A 27297-nucleotide genomic window follows, 5' to 3' on the forward strand; every position below is an offset into this window, starting at 1 on the left:
CCCAGCTTGGCTAACAGAATTGGTCATACTTGCCCTTCCTCCTCCCCATGCCCTTCTCCTTGTTTGTTCCCTTCTTCCAATTTCATTTCTCTCCTTTGCTTCTGTTCTCCATTTTTTTCTACAACAACCATTTTTACACAAGTTCAGTTTTTTTGCTGAGTATTTTGGAAACACACCTCAAATGTACTGGTTATATGACTGACTAAGGAGGTGAGGGAAGGATGTAGAGGAAAGGAATCAGGGCACCCTTGGTCGCTGCGGAATCTAAGTGGGGGCACACAGGGGGCTCTGCTTTTGGGGTATGTTTGAAACTTTCTGGAATAAAATGGCAAAAACAATTTTGCACTCTATGGACCTGACAAGGAAAGATCATTCATATTAAGTTAGAAAAACAGAGTGACAAGACACATCCCGTACCCTGATAAATTGACAAATGACTGGAAGATTTTAGAACCAAAAGCTAATAGTGATTTTCTCAAAGGTGGCAGGATGACAAGTTGTTGTTGCTTCAATTTTGCAGTTAACGTCATATCTTGGGTTAAAAATTTTAAAAACAAACAAACAAACAACAAAAAAAAAACAGCTGTATGAGGGCCATGAAGCACAAATGTATCTCAGAGGTTTGAGTTGGAGGGTGAAGTCAGGAAAAGTGAAGAGAATCTTTCTATTGGGGAGGCTGAAAACTCCAGGGTGGAATGGAAGGAAACCAACTCCACAGAGTGTGCACATTCCCCTCTGAAAGCTGAACCGAGAAAGACCCTGGGGAAATCCCTCCCGGAACCTACTCCGGAAGCAGCTGGAAGGCTTGTGATACAGAGAAGCTGCCAAACCCCGGGTAGACAGATGACTTTTCTGGCAAGCAGAGGGAAGTCAGCAAATCCTTCGCTCCCAGCTGGGAAACTTGAAACTGAGTTAAGATTTGGAGCAAATAAACAAACCCAAAAGGTCCACAGCATGCTAAGAATAAAAATACCAGTAACCTGTATAACAAAGCATTAATATCTTTAATATACAAAGAGTTATTAGAGATCAATAAGAAAAAGATAAAATCTCCTGAAGAGAAAGGTAGGTAAAAGCCATGAACAGGCAATTCACTTAAAAAAATAAAAGCACAAACATAAAAATGGCCAATAAACACATGTTTAGATTCAGTGTAATCATTAAGGAAATTCAAAATAAAACAATGAAATGTGTGTGTCTTTCAAATTGACTTTTGCTCTGTTAGGAAAATTTCTAGTGTTTGGAAAGGATATGGAGAATATGCACAAATCCTGCTGATGGGAGTGTAAAAAAAGACCAGCTTTTTCAGAGAGGAATGAGGTGGAGGTGGTATGAGGGTTATAAAAGGCTTGAAATGGTGCATATGCTTTGACTCTTAAATTCCACTAGCACACACTTATCCACTGTGAACGAATGAGGACAGAAGTGGCTGAAGACTTAGCTGCAGAATGTTCTCGGAGGAGGCAGCGGGCAGAAAGGCTGGACCTCAGCACCAGAGCCTGGCTGCCCGGGGCAAGTTCCTTTCTGAGCCTCAGCTTCCTCATCTGCAAAATACAAAGCGTCATAAGGATGCCAAAACACATCAAATGCCTGGCACATAATAAATGCTCAGTAAATGCAAGCCCAGCAAAAGAAGCTGAACAGAAAATTACAAGTGCCCAGAAGATAAGTGGGCCAAGGAGAGGAATAAAGTTTCAGAGAAAAGAAGCTAAAAACAGTTCCTGAACACACGAAAAGATGCTAATCTCATCTCCCAAAAAAGATGCTCACAATAATGATGCCAAGACACCGTTTTTCACTCAGAAGATCTGAGAAATCCTGAGTCAGCTGGTAGCCTGTGCAGCCTGGAGGGAAATGGGCCACTGGCACACAGGTGAGGGGTACCAGGTGGGACCACCCTGGTGGAGAGTGCTCTGGAGACTGCTGTTGAAATGCCAAACACAAATGCTCGAGACCCTGAGATTTCATACTGGGGGATTTACCCTTAGGGACCTGCACTTGCCAGGACAGTAGGTACCAGGTCATTCTCTACAGCAGTAACAGTTAGTTCAAAAGACTAGAAGCAAAATGGCCATCACTGGTTAGATTCTAGTCAAATAGATTAAGGGGCCCCATTTGTAATCCCTCATCCTCAATTGTGATTCCCCAGATATTCTGACATCCGGAAGTCTTCCTAAGGCAGTTTAATCTTCATTTATCCCAGTACATGTGAATATTCTTCAGTTTATATACAGTGATCGACTACAGGATTTATCCCAGATCAGCAGCATGTTAGTTAGCTACTGCTGCGTAACAAATAACTCTAAAAGTTAGCACACATTATCTCAGAATTTCTGTGGGTCATATAGAAGCCACTTAGTTGGGTGGCTTCACAAGGCTCTCAGAATAGCAAGTCTCAAGGGGATTGAGGTGTGAGCTGTTCCAGAATCCTTGCACCTGCCCTGGGTTCTGAATATCCAGATCATAGCCGTCCTGCCCACTGGTCTGCTTCTAGTTGGACCAGTTGTTTTCTGCCCCATTTCAGAGAAGTCCCCATGATGCATTTCCATCTTACAGCTGGAGCTGAGGATCCCTGCACCAGCAGCAATGCCAGCCCCAGCCCAACATGCATTTACTGCTCCAACAAAGAGCTCACTGTAGGATCCTGTAGTAGGAGGGCAGGCTGCCCTGGCCCTGAGCATGGCTCCCTGTACCCATCTCCCAGAGCAGCCCTCACTTGTGGTAGACCCAAGGCCCCCATCACCAGAATCTCCCCTTGCAGTGTTGGGAACTGGTAGCTGCTGGGAGAGACTCCACAGAGTCCTGGCAAGACGAAATGGGACACCAATTGATGTCCATGTCAGAGGGTACCTCTGTGGCTCAGACAAACACTTGCTCCCCATTGCCCTTGTTCACCATAGCTTGGCCAACCCTCTGGGTCAGGATGTAAGGTATACGCTGTTCCACCCAGGAATCCACACTTAGAACCATCCCTTACACCCCATAGGAGGTCCCCTGCCCCCCAACAATTTAGCAGAATGGCCCAAGAGCTTATGAGGTGCTCACCTACTCCTGTCTGGTCCCATGGGGCCGCTGAGCAACCATCCAAAGTGCAGGACACGTCACTGACACGGAGGGCCTTTTTCAATTCTAAAGCAAAAGATAAACCCTTGGACCCACCTGGGGATTCCATGCATTCTCTCAGAGAGGCCACAGGAGGGCAAAGGATGGGAGGAAATGTCTCAACCAGGAACCCAAAATGAGTGATTCAAGTAAGCCTCTTTCCATACTGTGCCCATGGCAGACATCGCTAGCTGATCCCCACACCTTCACTGCGCTGCCTACCAGCCCCACTTGCCAACACAGCACTCTGAGCAGACATTGCAAGTCAATTAATGTTGGAGTGACACTAAGGACATGTAAAATCTCTAAGAACAGAAGCTCTCTAAGGTTTTTTTTTTTTTCTCCAATTAGAGAATAGTTTTTTTTTTTTTTTTCTACTTAAAATGCCCCTTTTTAAGGGAACTTAGTTCTTTTTGTTTGGATGCCCAAAGACCAAGGACATCTGCATCCTTACTTCCTGGCTCCCCAAATCCTACCGTCTTTGGCTTTCTCCCATCATCTCCAACTCCTCCTTCTGTGTCCCTTCTTCCTCTGTGTCCTTCAAATAGAGGCTTTTCAGGACCCCACTTATTCCTGTATACACTGTCCCCAGTGTTGCGGCCCCACTTGTAGACTCAGCAATGCCCAGCCCAACCACCTCAGACTCCCACCTCAGCCTCATACCTGGGCTCTATACACTTGTTTGCTGCCCCTGAGTCCATCCTTTGCCTCCAGAACTGTGCCCTCAGCTTCCTGCCTGGCTTCCAATCTGGTCACTGCTGCCCTCTGCTCACACACCCTTCATGGCTCCCCAGTGCCCGCTCAATAAAGCTTAACCTCCTCTGCCTGTTATTCCAGGCCCTGCACACCTGCCCTGGCAGCCTCCAGCCTCCTCTCTTTCCATTCTCCTCCATGTTCTCTGCATCAGCCACATGGAGGCCCTGACAGTCCCTCAATCTCACATGGCTCATCCCAGCACACATCTCTGCAGTCTCAGGCATTGGGTCATGAGCAACTAATGAAGTAAGAAGGAGAAGAGATGGTTCTAGAGCTACTCTCCAGCCCGGAAGATTCAAGAATCCTTGGGGCTTTAATGCCAGCCCAGAAAAAAAAAAAAAAAAAAAAAAAAAGAGTGGTTGCTGAATGAATAAATATGCATGTCCACCCCCAGTTTCTGAATTTTGCCTCCTTCCTTTCATCCTAAGAACTCCTATACACCCCTCACAACCTTGTTCCAATACTCCCTCCTTTAGGAACTTCCATCACTGCCCCTCAAAGACTCACTCACCCCAGTCCCCATCTGTCCCAGTCCTACCCTCAGCCAAAGGGCTAATGTTGACCAGAAGTAAGAGGCGATGGGGAGCCTGGCAGAACATGGTATACACAGCCAGGGGTCACCAGGCTTCCTTGAGCCATAGAGGAATGGGGCTCACCTCCATTGATCCTCTGAAGCAGGACCCCCTGGACAATGTCTTCATAGATGCCTTCGAGGGTCAGGGCCGGGCTACCCACAGCAAGGACGTCTCCTTCTAACTCAAGCAGATCCTGGAAGAGAGGCAGCTGAGGGGCTGGGCTGGACAGGAGGGCTGCAATGTTGACCCTGATTAGCTGGCAGGGGGCGGGGGGCGCCTTGGGTCTAAATGTCCTCATCTATAACATGGCCTCTGTGATCCATCCTCCCTCAGGGTGTTGTGGGGACTGATGAAACCCAGCCCATCATATCTCAAAGGGAATAGTGCAGTATCTCTGCTAGCCCTCCCATCCAACTTCTTCTCCGAGAGGATCTCATCAGCACCTGCCCGATGCCCCTGTGTGACCAGGCCCCTGTGACCTTCTCTCTCACCCTCTCCCCATGCCCTCACTCACTGAGTTCCAGCCATACGTGCCTCCTCACTATTCCTCCCACACACAAGCATGGTCCTACCTCAGGGCCTTTGCACATGCTGTGCCTTCTGCCTGGACCACCCTTCCCCGGGACATGGCTCATGCCCTCGGTTCACTGCTTCTTAGGGAGAGCCTCCTGGACCACCCGGAAAACCTCCCAACATACATACTTTCCCTCTTTGCCTCCTCCCTTCTCTGAAGCCTGTGTCACCCACTGATATGCGTTGCTTGGGCCCCCACCCTGGCTCTCAAATAACAGATGCCGAGCACTCTCTTGGGAGAAGCAGAGGGCATTGAGGAAGCCCAGAAGAGTCATCCAACCCGGCCATAGGGCTCAGGGCACAATAATCTCTTATCATCACAGTGGCTCTGAAGGAGCGAGCACTCTGTCCACTGTATAGAAAGACACAGACAGGGACGCCTGGGTGGCTCAGCGGTTGAGCATCTGCCTTTGACTCAGGACGTGATCCTGGGGTCCGGGATCGAGTCCCACATTGGGGTCCCTGCATGCAGCCTGCTTCTCCCTCTACCTGTGTCTCTGCCTCTCTCTCTCTGTCTCTCATGAATGAATAAATAAAATATTTTTAAAGAAGAAAGGAAAGAAAGAAAGAAAGAAAGAAAGAAAGAAAGAAAGAAAGAAAGAAAGAAAGAAAGAAAGGAAGGAAGGAAGGAAGGAAGGAAGGAAGGAAGGAAGGAAGGAAGGAAGGAAGGACACAGACACTTAGTTGTCCTCTAGGATGTGCCCCTGCGTGCCCCATTACTCACCACTTTGCAGCTCCACTCCCGCTGGCTCAACACAAAGGGCAAGAAGATGCAGAGCAGCCACCCGCGGATGAACTCCCTCTGTGCCGAGCTGCTGTCGGATTGGAACTTCTGCAGGACACACACGTGGCTGGTCCAGTGGCCAGCTGAGCACCCAGGCCCACTGCCGTGCCCCCCTCCCCCAGCGGACCTCACCTTCAGCACACGGCCCCTGACTTTCTCCAGCTGCTGGGCAGCCTGGGTGCAGTTGAGGGCTGTGGTCAGACACTCGTCCGCCAGCTGGAGGAAGGTGGCCACAGAGTCAGCCATAAGCTGCAGGAAGAGTAACTGATAAAACCCCTGGGAATCCATGCTCTGGCCTTATGGGCCCCGCACCTGCCTGGCTAACCCTTCTCAGCATCCAGACTGACCCAACCAGCCACTTTGCCCCAACCTCCTTTTTGTCTCAAGAAACGGCATCCCCCTCCACTCAGGACCTGGGAGTCATGCAATCAGTTGGAAGCTATATATAACCTAGCAGAAAGTGCCCTCCCCCCTGGAGGATGGTGCCAGGGTGCTCAGTCTGGGGAGCAGAGAGCTGGTCAGAGTTCAGCCTCCTTGGCTGAGTGCTCTTGTGCAGTGTACAAATTGAACAACTATACCGGGCAGCACTCAGTATTTGCAATCCCTGTCTCCTTCACTCACCATGTCAATTAGCAGGTCCTATTCTCTTGGCCTTCAAACACACCCCACTTCTGTCTACTGACAGCACCCATTCTGGTTCAGGTCTCCTTCCTGCCTACTCTACTCCTGTACCCAAGAACTCCCCTTCCCCACAGCATGCAGGGCTTCCTAAATCTTGAATCTGGTCACGCCCCTCCCCTGCTCACACATCTGCTATGGCTTCCCATTGCCCTCAGGGCAGTGCTTGGCCCCTTAGCCCCACATTCAAGTCCCTGACCCATCTGTCCATATCTTGCTGGCATATCTCCCACCTTTCTGCCCTTGCTTGAAACCTACAACCCAATGTTTATCAATGGCTTCACTTCCCCCAAATGCAGACAAATTCCCTCACTTCCCAGAGCTGATCCACACTGCTCCCTCTACCCAGGACATACCCCACCCCTTTTATCCCCCTGTTGCCTCAGTTTGAAAGTCCTCTCCTCCTGGAGGTTCTCCTAACTCTGTGTGTTCCCACCACAGCCCTGTCTCCCACATGTGATCCCAGTGAAGGAGGCCAGGTCTATTGCCCTCATGGTCTCCCCAGCACATCCTTGGCACCTTTTCAGTGGGGGCTGCTCCCCTTGCCTGCCTCCTTGCAGCCTCCCGCTCCCCCCTCACCTGCTGTGCAAGATCCTGAGCCCCAAACATGAGGCTTCGTGTTCCAGAGAAGCCAAATGGCACCACCAGCTGACCCAGGCGGCCCTGGCTTCTCTCAGCCTCACGGTAGCAGGTCTGCATCAGCTCTGGGTCCCAGGGCATCTCCCCAAATGAGTAAACCTGGACTCCAGTGGCAGGCAGGTGAGAAAAACACCATCAGTTGATGGAAAAGCAGGGCCAAGGATCTCACAGCCAATTCATAGTAGGAGATATGCAAATGGAAACACATCCCACCTCAGTCATTACCCCCCAAAATGCATAATAAAAGTAACAGGTATGGTGTGATGGACATAAAACGGTGAAACCTGAAAAAAAAAAAAAGGCTAACATGCAGTTCTGGCATGACTGAGAGGAAACAAGCAATAGCCTTTGTCACATCTACACCCACCACCTGATGCCCCATCTATGCTGGGGGGCTCTGCGGCTGCAGAAATGGAGTAATTCAATATGGTCTTTGTCCTCAAGGAGCTCACAGAAAAGTTGGACATAAACTATAAACCACTACAGAGGTATGTAAACACCTCTATGAGGAAGGAAGCAGGTAGTTGTGGATGCAGAGAGGGAGCAGAGAGATTCCTGGAGGAGGTGATTATGAAGTGAAAGTTTAATGAATTGAGGTTTTCCTGGCACTCGGTAAGTGATCATTTAATATCAAAAGAACTGAGGTGGCCTGCAGGGAGCAGAGTTCACTGGCTTAGGGGATGGGGTGGACTCTAACAACAAAGGAATGGGAACAGGAGGAATTTGAGGGTAGGTGACTCAAGACCCATGTTGCTAAAATGCTACTCTTGTCACTTTACTCCTCCCCCCAACCATGTTTTAAACTGTGCCCCCAATGACCATAGCATGGTGGTCTACAATAAGTAAAAAGCAACCTAGAACAAAGTTCAGAAAAGGTTTTCGAGAGAGGTTTTTCAACTGGAAAGATGAAACAATTTACATGACGCTTCTGTAAAGCTAGCACACTGCCTGTTCATCCCCCACCCCCAAACTGGAGCTCACCTCCTTGCGCAGCCACGTGCCAGAGGAGCTCCCACGCAGGTGGCGGGACAGGCGGTCCATGCCCTGAGCTAGGAGGGTCTGCACTGCTGAGAGAACGGCTTCCATGGTGCTCAGCAGCTTTTGAGTGACCAGGGACAGCTGTGTGTCCACCTTCCTGCACAGGCACGACTCTAGAGGGCCCTGGACCTGGACTGGGAGTGGAAGATACTGGCCTGGATCTCCTCCACAAGGTGCTCGCGGGTAGAGGCAGCCATGGGCCAACAGGAGGAGGGCAGGAGCTCAGACTCTGGGCACCCTCGTCTACCTTGTTACACAGGAGAAAACTGAGGCTTTGAGTCTGGCAGCATCCAGCTCAAAGTCGCACACGCCAGAGGCCGAGTCTGGATTACGAGCAGAGTGGGAGCCTCTGCCATCTGCCGGGGGTATCCCGGGTCAGGTCGGCCACTGCCTGTTTCCCGACTGGGTGTCCCTGGCTCCATCCGTAGCCTAACGCCCTACCTCGCCCGGACTTCCCTCTGGACGCTGCCCCTGTCTCGCAGGCCACGCCCTGACTCCCACTGACCCCGGGTCTCTCGTGCCCTTCCTTTCTCCCCCCACCCCCACCCCACCCCGCCTGCCCTGTGTGTCTCAGGGCGGGGATTCTCCGCCCGACCCCTTATACCCACCCGGTTCCCCTTCTACCAGTCAGGCTCCCGGCCCCGCCCCTCCCTGCCCAGGCCCCGCCCCCGTCTGCCCAGGCCCCGCCCCCATGTGCCAGGCCCCGCCCCCAGGCCTCACCCCGCAGCCTCCCCGCCAGGCGCTCCCGCTGCCGCAGTATCTGGTCCACGTCGGGGCGGATGGTTTTCTCCAGGACCGTGAGCAGCTCGTCTTTTTCCGGCTGGAAGGCGCGGAGTCCGGCGGAGGCCCCGGCCAGGACGGCGGCGTGCACCGCGTCTAGGAGCTGTCCCGCCCGGCCGAGGGGACCCCACGGGCCAGTGGCGTGGAAGGGAGCGGACATGGGGCGCGGGTGCGGGGACAGAGAGATGGAGACGCGGAGAGACGGGGAGAGAGTTTAGGGGCCAGTCGCGAGGAGGGGCAAGGTGGGCCCCCGGGTCCGTCCCGCATCGGCCCGACCTCCGCGACCCCGCGCGTACCTCGATCCAGGCCCAGGCACGGTGGCGGCCCGCGCCCCGCAGGCCGGGCAGCGTCTGGGCTCGCAGCGCAGGCAGCAGCTCCCGCATCAGCACCCCGGTCAGCACCTGCGGGAGAGGGAACCGTGGGCGCCCCAGCAGGCCTAGAGGGGTCCCGGGGGCGGCCTTGCGCGGCACTGACCTCGGCGTCCGAGCCCAGGGTCACGTCGTCGCCGCCAAAGTGGCCTTGGTGCTGCCGATAGAGTCTTACGGCGTCCAGGAAGGCGCGGGCGGCGGGGGCCTTACTGCGCTGCAGGACTGCGGGGGCAGCTCCTCAGTGTCAGCCCACTCCTCCCCTGCTCGCACCTCCGCCTGGCTCCCCACGACCCGGGGAGGAAGCCCTCCGCCTCCTCACCCAGTCCCGGAGCACCCGAGGCTCACCCATCTCCAGACCCTTGCACAAGCAGTGCCTTCTGCAGGGAACACGGTGCCCGAGGACATCACCAGCCCATAAGGCACCTTTATAATATGATTTAGGAAAAAGCATCCTCTGGTAGACAGTCACAGCCGCTCCACATAAGTACATTTGTGCACTCAACAACCTGCTCAACATGTGTCGGTCCTGTTCCCCTTCTTCACCTGGCTGGCCCCTTATCCTTGTCAGACCCCCGGCTGGACATCCCGCCTCCGAGTAGCCCTCTCTGACCTCCCAGGCTAAGCTCCCACAGGGCTGCGTCCCCATCGCAGCCCTGGTCACTAATAACTGCCTATGGTTGCTTCTGTCTCCCACCACCCCAATCCATTTCATAAATAAGAAAACTAGAAATTGGAGACAACTCCATAGCCAGCAGGGGCAGGACTCCAAGACCCACGGCTGTCTGAGCTTTCCCAGGGCCCACCTGTGCCACGAAGCCGGATGCCGCCCTGCAGGGCTAGCCTCCAGGCGCGCTGTGCTTCCCTCGAGGCTGCAGAGAAACAGAGGTGCCGGCGGAAGGGGTGCTGCAGGAACAGGGGGAAGGTCACCGGCATTTCCAGGAGGGGGTCAGGCTCTTCCTGTGTATGATCTCCTGCAAGCAGACAGTGGAGATTGTGTCTTCATTCACTCACTCACTCCACAATCATTCGTTCACTAAAAGAAAACACCCATGAAATGCTTAGAGGAGCCCCCGGCATGGGCAGTTGCTCGATAAGCATGAGCCGTGCTATCATAACTGTGCTATCCTTGTTCAAGCTCAGACCCAGAGGGAGGTGAGCCCAGGGCAGACACCGACCATCCATCCCAGCAGTTTCCCAGCTTCAGTATCCTCCTTAACACAGAGGCCTGGGCAGCCACTGCCATTCTAGCTGAGTTGGCAAGTGATCTGAGCCCTGCTTACCAATTCATAGTGGGGGGGGGGGGGGGGTTGGGGGAGGGGGGTCAGCCAGGTCCAGATCAAAACCCTGCCAAATCATTTGCTAGCTCTATACATAGGTGCAGTTTTTTTTTTTAAATCTGAACCTTGGGTGTCCTGCCTGTGAAATGGGCTTCAAAGTGATACCAATGACCTCCTGATGGGACAAAATGAGTGAATTTCTTTTCAATTAATTTACTTGGGGTTGTCCTAAATCCTCAGTGTTTGGTTCTGATTTCCAGAGCCATACCTGGGATATGCAGTGAAATGCAGTCATCCAGAAAGTAGAAATCCCTGATCACCCTGGTCCTTCAGCCGCAGTGCCCAGAGGTAATAATAGCCTTTAACACTTTGGGGGACGTTACTCTAGATCTTAAAATCCACACAAAGTGTGTGAGGCGGGCTTTTGTGACAAGATGGAGTTTTTTGCTCTTGTATATGTCTGGGGCACCTTCGGCTGCTTACACCGCTATCCTTTCTAAGGGTTGGACCATCGTTTATTTAATCAACCCCTGAAGGATGGGTATCTGGATGGATTTTGATATTTTCAACAGTATCATCATTTCTGCGAACTGTCTTTATTGCTACATCTTTGCATCACTTGGGGGCAGGATAGCTTCACCGTGAAGCAGAAGTGCGATTCTGGTCCTGACAGTCCTCAGCCTCGGTGTCCTCGGCTGTGAAATGGGGTAGTTAGTGATGGGGCCGGCTGTTGGTCAGACTCAGTGAGATAACACAAGCCCCGTGCTGAGCACTCATCATACATATGCCACCAGTCCAATAATGCAGTTCCTTTCCCTATTCCTGCACAGTGTTGTGATAATGAAAGAGGGGGGCTGGAGGGAGAGAAAGGAGGAGGGGAGGGAGGGAAAACCCTCCTGGAAATGCTGGGTTGAACAACACATCCTGCAGCAAATCTGTGTGATTTTCCCACCCACCAGTGCCCATATCCCCACATGCTCGCTGACACCAGGTTTTATTGTTTTTAGCCTTGCTACTTTGATTCTGGTCCAATGTTCTTTTTCTTTTTTTTAAGATTTATTTATTTATTTATGATAGACATAGAGAGAGAGGCAGAGACAAAGGAGGAGGGAAAAGCAGGCTCCATGCTGGGAGCCTGACGTGGGACTCGATCCCAGGACTCCAGGATCGCGCCCTGGGCCAAAGGCAGGTGCCAAACCGCTGAGCCACCCGGGGATCCCCTGGTCCAATGTTCTAATTCTCCTTCTCTCTCTGGTGAGAGTGGATATTTCTCTTGCTAGAGCTGGGGTGCACACCAAAGGCAATGCTACCCCCCGGGGACACTTGGCAATGTCTGGAGATATTTTTGATTGTCACCCTTCGCATAGGGGGTTGCTCCTGGCATCACATGGGTGGAGGCCAGGGATGCTGTTCAACATCCTGTAATGCACAGGGTGCCCTCCTTTCCTGCAAAGAATGATTTGGCCCCAACTGTCAACAATTCTAAGGTTAAAAAAAAAAAAAAAACCTGCTCTTGAGGTCCTAGGGACCTTACCTGAGGAGACTGGACAGAGAGTGTCCAACAGGTGGAGATATTCACGCTGGGAAGTCAGGACAGTATACCCTGTCAAGGTCATGGAGCCCAGGGGATGGCCCCCATTTTCATATTCCTATGAAAGGCATCCAGAGAATCAGCTTGCGACAGTTCTAAACTGTGGCTTCTATGTCCTAACTGGATCAGGGGAAGGTTTAGGGTTGGCTAGGGAAGTCCCCCTGTCCCTCTCGTGTAGTCAAGCACCCAGCACTCACTATGTGCTAGGCTAGTCCTAAATATTGTATGAGGATTATCTCATTGAATCCTCACAACCCCTTGTGGTCTGGGCCACCATCATCCCATTTCACAGAGGTGGAAACTGAGTCCCAAGGGCACAAATGACCTGCCCGAATTCCCCAGCCAGATGGGATGCACAAACGTCCTCCCAGTTTCAACCTCAGCTCTGCTGATGACCATGAGAAAATTCCCACTCTTGGACCTCAGTTTACCTACCCAGCCCAGCAGGACCCAGTCACCCACCCCAAGCCAATCTCATAAGGATCCTCGATTCATATTAGGTAAATGAAGAAAAGAGAGAGGATCACATTGGGAGCTGGACCCCAAACCCATGCTGATAGGAGTGGGATGGTGAGGCCAGAAGGAAGGGACGAGGGCCACTTGCTTACCTCCCTGAGGCTGAACCACTCCAGGCGGCCATCCCCACGCAGGACACAGAAAATGGGCTGCCATCGGGGTGGGTGGCCCCCAAGCTGGGTCAGATGCCCTCGGTGTTCACGGACTCGGGGAAGCTTCTGCAGGAGGAGGGACCAGTGGATGTCAGGGGCAAAGACTGTTGTCCCCATGTCCAGACCACCTGGAAAGCACCCCCCACCCCATCTCAGGTTCCACCAAGTACAGGGAGCTCGGGGGCTGCTGACATGGCACTGCTATCCTTTCTCACATGCTAACAGCATGCACTTGTTTGGGACACTTCCAAATACAAACTGACATAATGCCCCTTACAGTCCTGGGAGGCTGACAATTTGTCACTTGGAAGCAGGGCGTTCCCCACTTGAGCCTCCAATGAGACCCCAGCCCTGGTCAGCATCTTGATTGCAGCCTGTGAGAGACCCCAAAAGAAAGAACTCAGGAGGTTGTGTCTCGACTCCTGACCCACAGCAACTGTAAGAGAACACAAGTGTGTTGTTTCCAGCCACTGGTGGTGCCATGTGTCATTACGCAACGTTAGCTAATACAAGTGGGATTGCTCGTTCAGGGAGCAGGTGCAGTTCACTTTCATGCGAAGCAGCTGGTCCTCTGTCCACAGACCCCCTCCCTGGGGCAGGGTGGAACATCACGTTGTTTTATTATCTTTGTTGCTCCTCTCACTACCTGGCCATCTGAATTGTGCACGTTTTGTTTCATCACTGGGTCCCAGAGCGAGGCCCAGTGCACAGATGGCACTCGATAAATATTCAATGAATAATTAACCGTATTTGTGATCTTTTCATTCTTTGATGGGGTGGTAGAAACTCAGGGGTTTGTTGAATGATTCTCCAGATTTTTCCTGAGGCCTGAGATTTTTCAGAATAATATTGTTAAAGCATTATTATAGAAATTATACATAAAATAAGAATTTTCTAAAATGTTCAAACTGAAGCAAGGGGGAAATCCCACCCCCTCCACCATGGCTCAAACCCCAAAGTCAACTGTGCCCAAGGCGCAGGTGGCAAGAACCTACAGGTGACAGAAGGTGCAGGTGGGGACCACACCTGGGGTCCCATGATGCCCCAAGTGGGACAGGGAGAGCCCAGGTGAGCTGTGTCCACAGTGCAGGGAGCCTCCAGCCCAGGACCAGGCACAGCTGGGAAAAGAGGCACCTGAGGGAAGTTGAAGAAGCTCAGAGTCGACTGGGGCAGGGACCCAGTGTCAGTAACCAGCACGGACTCTAGGTTCAGATCATGCTTTGCCTCTTGCTGGCAGAGTGACCTCAGGCAGGTCACCCTATCTCTCTGTGCCTCGGTTTCCTCACTGGTTGAAGACTCATTTCCCAGGCTGATGAAGGCTGGGTGAGTTGTTTAGAGCACATGGAGCCATTAGTTGGCTCAGGAGACATCTGGAGCCAGGCCAGGCAGCTCCACCCTCTTTTTTTTTATTTTTTGAGATTTTATTTATTTATTCATGAGAGACATTCACAGAGAGGGAGGCAGAGACATAGGCAGACAGAGAAGCAGAGAGAGAAGCAGGCTCCATGCAGGGAGCCCAATGCGGGACCCAATCCTGGGACTCCAAGATCATGCCCTGGGTCAAAGGCAGGCGCTCAACCGCCGAGCCACCCAGGCGTCCCAGCTCCACCCTCTTATGTTCCATCAACAAACTCTCCTGGAGCTTCTACTATGTGTAGGCAACACATAAGCACAAGGGGTCTGGGGGAGTGAGTGGACAAGGCTGGCCCTTGCCCTCACAGGACAGACAAGTGAGGGAGGCAGACGTGTGACCCAAGGCTTCCCTGGAAAAGCAGCGGGACAGGGATCCCAGAGGAAGCACCCAACCCAGGAAGGGGCTGTGGTGATCAAGGAAGGCTTCTTGGAAGAAGAATGTCTGGAGCATGAGGAAGAACAGTAAGGGCACCAGGCAGAGCGCACCACATGTCCAAAGGCGTGAGGGTCCAATGGGCATGCCTCTTGCCCAATAGACAAGGCGAGGCTTCTCCAACTCCAGAGCTTTTGCACTGGCTGTGCCCTCTGCCTAGAATTCCCTTCCCACTCTGGGTTCCAGATCTGGTCCCTTCTCATCCTTTACATCTCAGCTCAGAGTGCCTTCCCTGAACCCCAACTCCCCGACCTCCCAACATGGCCTTTCATCTTGTCTCCATAGCAACCTATGGGAAGTTATCGTGCATCATGATATGTTAATGTGTTTGGTCATTTCTCCCCATATCAGACCATGACCCTGGGTGAGGGGAGAGGGGGGCAGTGCGGTGTCCCCAGTGTCTAGCCTGGAACATGGTTTGCAGTAGGTACCCGGTGAATGTTCAAAGAATGAATCTTAATGGTCTCCCCAGGTCTTGGCGCCAGCTAGGGTCAAGGTGTAAGGAGGGCCCCCGACTGAACCAAAGCCCCCCACCCCAGCCTCCCTCACTCAGCACCCTCTTCCTTTGCGGCACCCACTTTACTGCGCATCAGCTGGCATCCGGCGGGCTCCCGGGGCTCCAGCTCACGGGAGATCTGTCGCAGGACAGAGGCTGCCAGTTGCCCGCGGTAGCAGGGCAGGAAGTTCCTCAGCAGGGCGTCCACCTGGCCTGCAGGGGCAAGGAGACGGTAAGGTAAGGCGTCCACCAGGCCCTGCAGGGGTCAGAACAGGCAAGGGAGGCCACGTGTGAGCTCCCACCATCGCCCCAAAGCTGCCTAACAAGACATGCTCCAAATTCCACTCACCCTCCACAGGCTGTTTCTATCCACATGGGGGCCAGGTGGGGGGTTAGGGACTCAGGCTTAATTTATAACTGATGCAGAATGAACTTTACAATCTGACGCGCTTTGACACCTTTACGCACCCAAGAAACCATCACCACGATCAAGATAATGAACCCCCAAGTTTCCTCTTGCCCCTTCCCTGGGGAGAGTTTTGAAATCTTTTAAAAGCCTCACCCTAGCACAAGGGAACTTTCTGCATTCTGATCTAGGAAGTGATCACACAAGTTTCAAAGTCCTTCAAACTGTTCCCCAAAGATGTGTGCACTTGGCTAAATGTAAAACGTAAATCCAAACTGCTGCGTGGAATGTGGACCCAATGGCTGGAGCTTTAGCAGTTATTGTGCACCATGAGGTGGGTTTGGGCACAGAAGCCACATGTGGCAGGAGGAATTCAGGTGTCTAACTTTTATCAGCCTGCCCACCACTGTACCTCTCTATAGGCAAGAGAAATAAATCTTTATCTTGTTTAAGCCACTATAGAAAAAAAAAATACATGGCATAAAGTAACTTACTGAATCCTTACAATGGTTCCATAACTAGACATCGTTGCTATCCCTGTTTTACAGGTGAGAGAATGAGACCTAGACAGCTGACGTCATTTGCCCAAGGCCACCCAGCGAGTGAGGGCAGGGCCATGGTGTGAACTTGAATGGTAGGTCTCAAGTGTTTGCAAGACACACCACATGCCTGTACACATGCTGTTCCCTCTACCTGGGATGCTCTTCCCACATCTCCTACCCACCAACTCCATCACAATCCTCCCGCCCTGGCTTGGCCATCATCTCCATGGTGGGCAGTTACCTGCCTCTTCTTCCCTCGACTTGAGGAACCTATGGGGTTCCACTGCGTTCATCCGTCACCTGCCATTCCTGTAATGTAACTTGATCTTCTTTCTTGGTCCAGGTTATGAGCCCAGGAGAGTGGAACATTCTCAACCCCACTGTGTCCCCAGTACCCAGCATACAGTAGGTGCTCAACTATGTGAGGGCACCAGCCCCTCTCAGTCTCGAATCAGAAACTGAGCCTGTTTCCCCAGGGTCCCCATGCAGAGGCCCTGCTGGAACCTTCTCATCGAGGAAAATCAGCCCAGGAGATCTGGCTGGGCCTGGGACACCTCCCACCTGGTCCCTCGCCCTCCTCCTGAACCCATGCCCCAAATAGGGTTACCAGATTTACCAAATAAAAATACATGACACCAATTAAATTTGAATTTCAGAGAAATTAGGAACCATTTTTTAGCCTAAGTATGTTTCCATGCAAAATTTGGGACATACTTATACAAGAGTATTCACTACTTATCTGGAATTCCCATTAGTAGGCATCCTACTACTCTCAGACACTGTGTCTGACAACCTTAGCCCCAAACTCCACTTGCCCCACTCCCACCTCACCCCATGCTGGCTCACCCCTCAGGTGCTGCTGCTGCCGCTTGTCCAGGGGGCTCGAGGGCCGCCCACCCATCCTGCTGCCGTCTCTAGGGGCTCCCTTGAGAGCAAAGCAGACGCCACCTCCCCTCCCACAGCCCCGAGGTTTCTGGGCTCAGGGGCACCCCAGGAGCAGGGCAGCCGATGAGGGGCTTGGATGCTGCTGAGACCAGCTGCCTGGGCTCTGAAGCCAGAGCATGGCCCCTGTGTGAATGCATGTGTCGGGGTGGGAGGGGGAAGGAGCAAGGGAATGCCCACCCCACCCCTGCCCTGCCCCACCCCACCCTGCACCTGCGTCCTCCTAGTTCCCCTGGGGACAAGGCCTTCAGAGCTGCTGGTTTCTGCAGGGGCCACTGGGGCAGCCCCAGGGGTGGTTGGGAGTATGGAAGACTAGAATCCTAGCTTTGGAGGAGGGAGGCAGGGCCAACACCTGGCAGGACCAGCAGCAGTTGTTGGTGTGTGGGACAGGGGAGGGGGATGGGCAGGGACAGGGTGTCTAAACACCCGCTCCCTGCTTCCACTGTGCCTACCGCCTGCTGGGTGCTGCTGGGTGCTGAGTGGATCCAGCACTGACCCAGCCGCCAGCAACCCCCAGACCGGAGAAGCAGAGCTGGACAGACACCCCCAGTTCCTGGGGCCAGTGCTGGGGCAGGGGGATAGGGTGGGGGGGTGTTGGTGTGCCACAGATTGGTGGGACGTGCCCCCCTTGTGTTTGTTTTGTCAGCCTGTCCTCCATCAGTGCACATAGCACTGGACTTCGTCAGGTTAGCTGGATCTTCCTACGCCTTCACCTGTTTTTCCAGTGCCTGGCAGAGAGCAGCCCTCAGTTTGATGAAGGAAGAGAGGAAGGGTAGGAGCAGAGTCTGCTCCAGGCTGAAATATCATCAAATGTGACTCTCACAGGGTGTCAGACGAGGGGAGTGTTGAGTTCCAGGGGCCGGAATGTGGATGTGATGACTGGAGCATGTGCAGCCCACCTTGGACCATAAGGTAAAACCCACATAATGACAATGACCCAACTACGATGTGGGAACCAGGGGTCCCAGAAGAGTTCATGACATTGCTCCATCAACCCTGGGTGGCATCCTTTCAGAAAAAAAGCTAACTCTCCATTTTGTTTAAGCCACCAGGAACATCTGACTGTAATCCTCACCAATGCCCCAGGTTCATGTCTTCTCTTGACAACCATCACTCGTTGCCAGACTGACTGTCATCCTTGAATGATGTGCCAGGGATGCAGAAGTGGGCAAAATGGACCATGGTCAGCCCCCATGGACCATCAGTTGGCACAGCAACAAAACGGTCAGATAATGTTAAAGGTAAGGAGGAAAAATGGAATGGGAAGAGGGAGAAAGTACCAGGGGTGGAGCATGATCAGGGAGGTGATGTTGTGCCTCAACCTAAAGCAAGTGAGGGCCCAAGTCATGCAAAAAGCTGGAGAAAAAAGAATATTGGGTAGTGCACATGCAAAGGCCCTGAGGTGGGGATTGTTTGACAGGTTCTGGCACAGCACAAGGTGGGTAGGCTGAAGGGAGGTGAGTGAGGGGCAGACACAAGCAGGTCTGAGCAGGGGGGGGCTACTCCTACAGGGAGAGGGGCAGAAAGGGGACCTGTCCCAGAGGCCCCCCACATGGGGTCCCCATGCCTGTCTCATCACTTCCCTCTGCTTCTTGGCACCCCCATCCTGGCTTCTGCCTGAAGCACCAGGTTCACGGCCACCTGCTGTTGCCCAAGCCCATGGCTGGGTTGCTTTCTCTGCTTCTCTTCACGTTTCCGCCCTGGCCCTGACCCACTTCCTCACTCTCACATCTGAGTGATTGACCCAGACAAGATGTTAAAGGAAACTTCACTTTCTGTGGTTTTTGGCTTCAGAGTTTCAATCCCCACAGCCAGACCAGGTGCCTGTGGGACGTGCCCAGCCCCCAAACTTGGCATAGCTCAAGCATGGCTGGGGCCCCCCCGTGCCCACCAGCCTCCCCCGCTGCAAGCCCTGGTGCCATGAAGCTGACAGGTGGGTCATGCAGTCACACTGTGGGAAAATGCTACAGCCTGGAACATCACAGACTGAGGCGTCCTGGCACATTCAAGGCTCTGAGAAGGCCCGCAGCATAGTGGGACAGAGGCTGCCACTGGCCCTATGTGTGCAAGGAGAGCTCAGTCAAGTGTATCATGGGCTGAATGGTATACCCCAAAAGGATACGTCTACCCACAGGCTACTATAAAAAAAGAACAAAACACGTGTTGGTAAGGATGTGAAGACATTGGAACACTTAGGCACTGCTGGCAGGAATATAAAATGGTGCAGCCACTGTAGGAACCAGTATGGAGGTTCCTCAAAATTTAACCATAGCATCACCAAATGAATCAGCAAGTCCACTGCTAGAAATATCTCCAAAGAACTGAAAGCCGGGTCTTGAGCTATTTATATAACTGTGTTCACAGCAGCACTATCACAATAAACAAAGTGTGGAAGCAACCCAAGTGTCTACTGACAGATGAATGGAAAAATGTGTGGCACATACATACAATGGAACATTCTTCGGCCATAAAGAGGAAGGAGATCCTGACCCCGGCTACATGAATGAACCTTGAGGACATGAGACTGAATTAGGGTAATGGACAGTGATGACAGCTGCACAATGGTGTGAACATACTTAATGCCCCTGAACTGGACTCTTAAAAATGGCTACGATGGTTAAATTTTGTTACGTGTTTTTTAACACAGACACACACACACACAGAGGATATGTCCCCTGGAGCCTCAGATTGTGACCTTATTTGCAACTATAATTCTTAAGGATCTTGAGAAGAGTTCACCCCGGATCTAGGGTTGTCCTATAGCCAATGATAGATGTTCTCACTAGAACGGTAGAGAACACAGAGAGACACAGAGGGAGAAGGACACAGGACACGAGAGGCAGAGACTGGAATGATGTGTCCACAAGTCAAGGCCCGTGAAGAGTGCCAGCAGTCACCAAAACCCAGAAGAGAGGCACAGGACAGATTCTCCCTCAGAGCCTCCAGAAGGGAGGACCTGTGGACACCTTGATTTCAGACCTCTGACCTCCTGAAGTGGGTAACCATAAATTTTGTGGTACTTTGCTCCGGCAGCCCCGGGAAACTCCCCCAGGGAAACTCCCTGACCTCCATGCGCTGGGACACGGGCTTCAGATCACACAGTCAGCCTGGGCATCCCTGGTCCCGCTGCCCTCCAAGGACCACGAGACAGTGGAGACTTCAAGCAAATGCTCCATTTAATATCTGGTCACCCCGAGCCACGGCTGGTGGGCTGAGCACCCCAGGGCAGGGCTGACGGCTGGATCCTGTGACCTTCCAGCAGCACCACGTAGCTTCCTGAAAATGAAGCCTGGAGTGGTGATGGCAGTGGGATCCCGCCCAGGAAGGTCCCTGCCCACAAGGGCTTTTTGTGGTCCCCGCTGCGGTGTCCCTTGGGGCCAGCTACAACGTGGAATGCTTCTCAAAGGGCACAGTCAGGAGTCGGGCAGCTGCCTCGTCCAGGAACCAGCAAAGTTTCCCTGTGTGGGGCTGGACCAGGGCGGCGGGGAGGGGGTTCTCCTCCTTGTCCTCCAAAATCCGCTGCATAGAAAGGGCAATAGCATGAAAGCATGAGGCCCACCAGCACCCCCAGCACCCCTCAGAGCTCCCATGACCCCCCACCCCCACAGACAAGACTCTCCTACTCTCAACATGTGATGTTGCCTTGCCAGCTGTCCTAGCTTTAACCAACCAGCAGGTCCTTTCCTTTTCTACCTATCACCTGTGACTGCTCGATATGAGGGTCAGCTCTCCTTCCCTGCACAGGCTAGAGTCACACTTTTGCTCTGCAGATCACACTCTGTCTCAGTCACAACTACTCTGCTCTGCTGTTACATAGTAAAAGGTGTTAGTAGATGACACATCGACAAACGGGCACAGCCTATTCCTGTAAAGCTTTATTTATGGACATTGCGATCCGAATTCCATAGAATTTTCACGCGTCAGAGAATACTGATTTTGCTTTTTTTTCCCGTTTGCTTTAGAATCCTTCTTAGCTGGTGGGATTTGGTCCTGCGGGCCATGGTGTGCTGATCCCCTGATGTGACCTCACGATGAGTAGGAATTATAAATACCACTTCCTAATACCCAGGCCTATCCCATGCACTCATTTACTCTGCCCACAGCCCTGTGAGGTCACCTCTGTTCCCACCCCCATTTTATAGTTGGGGAAGCTGCGGCTTGGGTGGCCTCATGTGAGTTAAAATCGCCTGGATTGACCATCAGGAGGTCCATGGGGAGGGGCCCTCCCAACCCACCTTGCAGATGGGAAAGTAGAGGCTTGGGTGGGGGGGGTAAAGTGGCTGCCCAAGGCCTGGCTGGGCATCGCCAGTAGGGATGCTGGTCTGCTGGATTCTTTACAGTCTGCACCCTTAACCCCAACACCAAGCACCCTGTGAGGACATCTGGGCTCAACAGTTTGGGAGGACGAATTATTATTTGTTAATTTTTAAAAACATTTCCCCTTTCTTCCACAGTTGGCCTTTTCAGTGACAGTGATTAAAATATATTTTTATTATCTTATTAATAGCTTATCTATTCTATATTTTCCTAAAATGCTATGCATAAGTATATCATTTTTTCTTATTCCTCCATTTTTTACCTATTCCTACTACATAATTCTCCCCCCTGATTAGTTTTGTCTGAGGTCTATCTTTGGGAATCTATCACCATTAAGCTTTTAAGAATATTAACCAATTCATCAATTTCTTTTTTTTTAATATTGTATTTATTTATTTCAGACAGAGAGCAAATGAACAGGGGAAGAAGCAGATGGAGAGGGAGAAAGATTCCAAAGCAGACTCCGTGATGAGCACAGAGCCAGACATGGGGCTCAAGCTCACGACCATGAGATCACTACCCAGCCAAAACCAAGAGTCAGACACTTAACCCACTGAGTCACCCAGGCACCCCTTAACTAATTCATTAATTTCTGATTTTATTTTATTTTTTAAAAAGATTTATTTATTTATTCATGAGAGAGAGAGGCAGACAGAGACATAAGCTCTACTTAGGGAGCCCGATGTGGGATCTGATCCCTGGACCTGGGATCACGCCCTGAGCCAAAGGCAGATGCTCAACCGCTGAGCCACCCAGGCATCCCTAATTTCTGACTTTAATGTCAGTTATTCCTTCCACTAATTTTCTCTAATTTATGTTATCATTCTTTTTCCTAAATCTAAAGCGCTCAATTTAACTTTTTTTTTAATTTAATAATTTTTTTTTAAGATTCTGTTTTTAAGTAATTTCTACACCCAATATGGGCCTTGAACTTACACCCTAGAGATCAAGAGTCACATGCTCTACCGACTGAGTCAGCCAGGTGCCCCTATTTAACAATTTTTAAAACTGCCTTTTTTACAATATGAATTTACCTCTGAGTACAGCTCTAGCTTCATCCCATCAATTTGATTTCATAACAGTTTGTTCCTAACTAACCTTTAATTAGTTTCCATCTCCTCTTCAACCCAAGAATTACTAAAGTACCCTGAGACCTGGTACTTCCAGTACAATAATGTCTGGGGCTCTATTCTATCCCCGGGCCCACATGCCTGACTTTCTTAGGAATGAGGCCCTCAGCCATTACCTTCAGGACAGCAGCCTTGCCTTCTCCAGTTGCCACAAAGATGACAGTTCGGGCCGCATTCAGCACAGGAAGTGTGAGGGTCACGCGCTGTGGTGGTGGCTTTGGGGAATCACTGATGGGGGCAACAATCTTCTCCCGTTCCTAGGGGAGGGAGGCCCAGAGTGGAGGTAGAAGGACAATGACACTTCAACTTCTTGTGAGCTCATACACACTTAGCATGGTCCATCCATCATTCCATCCCCTCCTACTAATCCTGTGGTGCTTGATCTAAACCTTCACTTTAAGATGGGTGAACTGAGGCTCAAAAGAGTTTAAGCCCAGCCAACTGGCAAAGGCTGACTCAAATCCCGCTGTGGGTACCCAGCCGCCCAAAAGTGGCCCTCCCTCTGGAAGCCCTGGTCAGCAGAGGCCCATGTGGGGGTGCTTACCTGCAGGAGGGGGTGGTCTGGGAAGAGTGAGCAGGTGTGGCCATCAGGACCCACCCCGAGAATTAGCAGGTCAAAAACTGGAATAGAGTCCCCTTGGAAGGCCTGGGTGGGAAAAAAGACAGTCCTGACAGGTTGTGGGGGATACTCCAAGGGCACAAACAAACAGTAGTCAGAAAAAGAATCCCAAGTGGTTATAACACAGGGTGCAAGACTCAGCCTCACCTGCATGAAAGGGACTCTATGAGGTTCCATATTTCACCTATCTGACTGGCCAAGAGTCTGGGGACACAACTGTCCCCAAGATGTGAGAACCCAGGCCTGCTCCCAGAGTGTCAGAAGCTGGGCTGCCCTCAGGGACCCAAAGGTGGGGCTGTGGCCTCTCAGAAGGGAGATCCTCAAAGGCATCTGTCCAGGGTGGAACAGCATTTGCCAACTGTCCTTGTAGAGGGGGGCAGATTTTGCTGGTGACAATCACGCAGTGCCGCCTGCAGGGCTGCTCCATCACCACTGTATGGATGAGGCCTCCCTGGGGCCACACTCTGGGACTCACCTGTCTCAGCTTCTTGGCATAGTCCTCGGCTGCCTCCTCCACAGGTAGCTGGGGGTTAATGGTGATCACCTGGCTGTCAGGAATGGGCAGCCTGGAGAGCAAGTGGGTCTGCAGGAGATGGAGGGACAAAGTCACCAACAGCAACGCATGGTTCCCAGAGGCATGAGGATGCCTCCAGGACAGGACTGCCATTATACCCACCTCCTGTGGGAGTCAGGAACCCAGTGGCATTCCACCAGGAGTCTTTCTCAAGTCCAGCAGGATTGGGGGCCTCCTGGCCCCAGCCTGCACCCGAGTAGCCACACCACAGCCCTGTTTCCAACCCCCCAGGGTTCCCTGCACCTCAGGATCAAACCCAGCCCCTCTGTGCCCTCCATGAGGTCCTGCTGACCTTGCCACCCCAACCCACACGTAAGCCACTGCTCCTGTCTGGGAAACTCCTCTACATCCTTCAAACCACCTTTTCCGAGCATTCACCCGTTTGTCCCCTCATTGTGGCCTGGAGGCGCCACAAATTTGATAAGCACTGACTTCTCTTCCAGGCTGCCACTACAGGGTGCCCATGCCCAGCATATAGCACACACCATAGCCTCTGAAAGATGGATTTAATTTCTGTGGAAGCACCTGGAGTCAGGCCTCCTACAAGGTGGAGGGCTCTAGCCCTTTCCCTCATCTCCCCAGATGAGCCTTTGATCTGCTCTGGGACAGACACTGCTGACCCCTACCTTGGTACCTCCCTTTACACAGGATCTTGGCAGCCTTTGCCACAGAGATAATGCCAAGCTGAGCCACACAGAAAAAGAAGGAAGCAGAAAAAAATATTGCATTTAGAGGGGGCAAGTGACAGGGACACGGAGTAAACATGCCATACCACATAGGGCTGACTGCCCTGAACAGTGGCCTGAGGAGTAAGAGCTCTGTATTGAGAATAACGGGGAGCCAGGGAGGGTATGTGAGCCAAGGAGGGACGGGGTCAGATCTGTTGTTGGAAAGACCTCTCTGCTTTGTCCAAGGTCCCCATCTATACACATTCTCTGGGATTACGCTGAGCAAAGCCAAGCCAACGGGGAATATCAGTGCCCTATTTCAGTCCCGTGATCCTCTCCTTAGCTGCACTCTGCCTACAGGCTTAGAGCCATTCCCTCCTCCTCTAGCTGGGCTCCTACCAGGGAATCAGCGGCTGGCGTGTCAGTCAGGTAGGTTCCTGGAAGTGGAACTGCTGGTTGATCGGACTGTTTCTCTCTTAACATTCTGAAGGCATTGAGGAACCATTCCCAGGAAGGAGGCAGCCCCAGCTAATCTTCCCAGCCCAGATGAAGCCCGGACCTCAGCAGTAGAAACCCATAGAGCATACAAGGTGAACAGGAGACCATCCACACCGAGAGAGCCCGAAGGGACACGGGATCCGTCCTTGAGGATAGAAGCAATCCTGCCTTCCTATACTGGGTTGACTCACGGCCCCCCAAATTCATGTTCACCCAGAACCTCAGAATGTGAGCTTCTTTGGAAGAGGGTCTTTACAGATGTCATTAGCTGACTTCATAGTAGATTAGTGTGGGCCCTAAATCTAATGACTGGTATCCTTCTAAGGACAGGACACAGAGAGAATCAGAGAAGGCCATGAACAGACAGACGCAGAGATTGAAGGCCAAGAAACACCTGGAGCCCTCAGAGGCTGGAAGAGGCCAGGGATCCTCCCCTTGAGCTTCCAGAGGAAGTAAGGCCTTGCCAACACCTGGATTCCAGCTTCTGGCCTCCAGAACTGAGAAAATAAATTCTTGTTGTTTTAAGCCATCTAGTTTGTGGTCCTTTGTTATGGCAGCCCCAGGGAATCACATGACTCCTCTCACCAGGGAACTGGCAAAAGCAGCAAATCCTTGCCCCACATCTGTTCTCACGGCATAGTGTTTGCCTTCGCCATACCCTCTGCCCCAGCTCTGCGCACAGCCAGGTCCTCACACCTCCAGGCCTCAGCTCAAACATCATCCCTCAAAGCACCCCTGCCCCACCGTCCCCGCTGAAGGATCTCCCCGGGGCACTTCCTATCTTACACTATTACTTTTGTCTACACTGCATTATGTGAATGCTCTGAGTGTATTTCCCTTGTTTATTGCCCTGTGTGTAGGTGGCCAATGCCCCACTATGAGTCCCATGAGAGAACTGCCCAGCACCCTGCTGTGTCCTCAGTGCTGGATACAGGGACACAAAAAAAGCAAAAGTTCTTCAAACTCATTCAAAGTAGAAAGAAACATGAGGGGACACCTGGGAAGCTCAGCGGTTGAGCGTGTCTGCCTTTGGCTCAGGTCATGATCCTGGGTTCCCGGGATCGAGTCCCACTTCGGGCTCCATGCAGGGAGCCTGCTTCTCCCTCTGCCTGTATCTCTGCCCCTCTCTGTGTGTTTGGAAGGAAGGAAGGAAGGAAAGATCAAGCCCACTTTTTAATGAAGCTCTTGAGGAAGACAAGGCCCTACCCCTGAGATAGGTCCCAGGTGGTGTCTGGGGGGTCCAGTTCAAACCCTGGCTCCCCGACTGGTCATTAAGTGATCCTGGCACACAAGCTTTCCTCTTCTGGCCCGTTTCTCCATCTATGAAACGGAGGAACTAACAGCCTCCACCTCACAGGTTATTGCGAAATTTCGTGAGATGGTGTGGATAAAGTGCTTCGCAATCAGTAGACCTTCCTTCTTATGACAAAACAAACAAAGAACCCCAGAAAATCAGCTCAAGCTTCTATGCAAAGAGACAGCAACACACCCAGGACCCAGTGACCTGAAGCCTCTGGCCACGCCCGCCCCTGCCACACCTCCCATTTTTCCACGTCTAGGGGGGAGGGGTTGCCTCAGATGCAGGCGGAGAACCGCAAGGCGGACCACGCCTCCTCCAGGCCTCAGTTTCCCTGATTCTATAGGACCTGAGCCCACGAGCCAAAGATCACCAGCCTGGGAGGCGACCAGCGCCGAAACGCTGCGTGCAGATCACCACAAAGGCGTCCAGGTTGGAGATGAGCGAGCCGACACCTCCTGCCTGGCCGCTCCCTAAGTCAGCCCTTGCAAGCTACCAGACCCGGCGCCTGGGCCTCTCTAGGTCACTGTTTCACCTCCACGCCCTCGCCCCGGCGCTTCCCTCTACCTGGCCACCGGGTAAAGCATAACGGGGCTTCAAGGCCCCCGCCGGCCCCCAAGGGTGGCAGTGGAGGTGGGAGTTCAGGGCTCCCAGCCGACCATTCCCAGATGGCGGCAGAGGGCGTCGTGTGACCCTAAGCGACCCCCGCGACGGGGTTCAGGAGGTGGGCGCGGCCTTCTTGAAATGACCCCCAGCGGCCCCCGTAGTCGGGCGCGGACAGTGGGCGCGGCCCTCTCGGCGTGACCCCCGGCGGCCCCCGTAGCTCTCACCCGGTAGAGACCGTACGTGCTCTCGGCGTGCTCGAAGGGCACGAGGCGCTCGTCGCAGAAGCCCACGGTCCAGCGTGCGAGGCCGGCGGGGCCGGCGGGGGCGGCGGCGGCGGGCAGCTCACGAGCCAGCATGGAGACGAGGCTGCCGCCCGACAGGCCGAGCGCGAAGCGGGCGCGAGCCCCCGCCAGGCAGCACGCCGCCCGCTGCGCCACCAGTTGCGCTAGCGACGCGCCCAGCTCCTGCGGGCTCGAGAAGACCGAGATGAGGCCCGGGGCCGGCGCGGCCATGGCGACGGCGGCGGC

The 27297-nt window shown here is 52.7% G+C and overlaps 2 protein-coding genes across 3 annotated transcripts; both read right to left on the minus strand.

Annotated features, from left to right (window-relative positions):
- Nucleotides 1–985: 985 nt before the first annotated feature.
- Nucleotides 986–17208, minus strand: NIBAN3 (niban apoptosis regulator 3). 2 transcript variants are annotated; one of them, XM_038566901.1, is made up of 15 exons: nucleotides 16966–17208; nucleotides 15254–15384; nucleotides 12770–12895; nucleotides 12105–12219; nucleotides 10097–10264; nucleotides 9400–9515; nucleotides 9222–9326; nucleotides 8866–9028; nucleotides 8089–8279; nucleotides 7048–7206; nucleotides 5923–6039; nucleotides 5731–5838; nucleotides 4515–4626; nucleotides 3046–3129; nucleotides 986–1544 (listed from the first exon to the last, which is right to left on the minus strand). In XM_038566901.1, exons 1-15 carry the CDS (start codon nucleotides 17018–17020, stop codon nucleotides 1438–1440), a joined length of 1857 nt encoding a protein of 618 aa, XP_038422829.1. In that variant the 5' UTR covers nucleotides 17021–17208; the 3' UTR covers nucleotides 986–1437. The 2 variants fall into 2 exon arrangements, with proteins under 2 accessions (XP_038422829.1, XP_038422828.1); XM_038566900.1 differs by having other exon boundaries at nucleotides 4515–4641.
- Nucleotides 17209–20214: 3006 nt separating this feature from the next.
- PGLS (6-phosphogluconolactonase) lies at nucleotides 20215–27297 on the minus strand. Its single transcript, XM_038566902.1, has 5 exons — nucleotides 26995–27297; nucleotides 23603–23710; nucleotides 23053–23154; nucleotides 22625–22765; nucleotides 20215–20580 (listed from the first exon to the last, which is right to left on the minus strand). Exons 1-5 carry the CDS (start codon nucleotides 27280–27282, stop codon nucleotides 20443–20445), a joined length of 777 nt encoding a protein of 258 aa, XP_038422830.1. The 5' UTR covers nucleotides 27283–27297; the 3' UTR covers nucleotides 20215–20442.

This window comes from Canis lupus, chromosome 20, assembly GCF_011100685.1.
Source record: "Canis lupus familiaris isolate Mischka breed German Shepherd chromosome 20, alternate assembly UU_Cfam_GSD_1.0, whole genome shotgun sequence".
Classification (NCBI taxonomy): domain Eukaryota; kingdom Metazoa; phylum Chordata; class Mammalia; order Carnivora; family Canidae; genus Canis; species Canis lupus.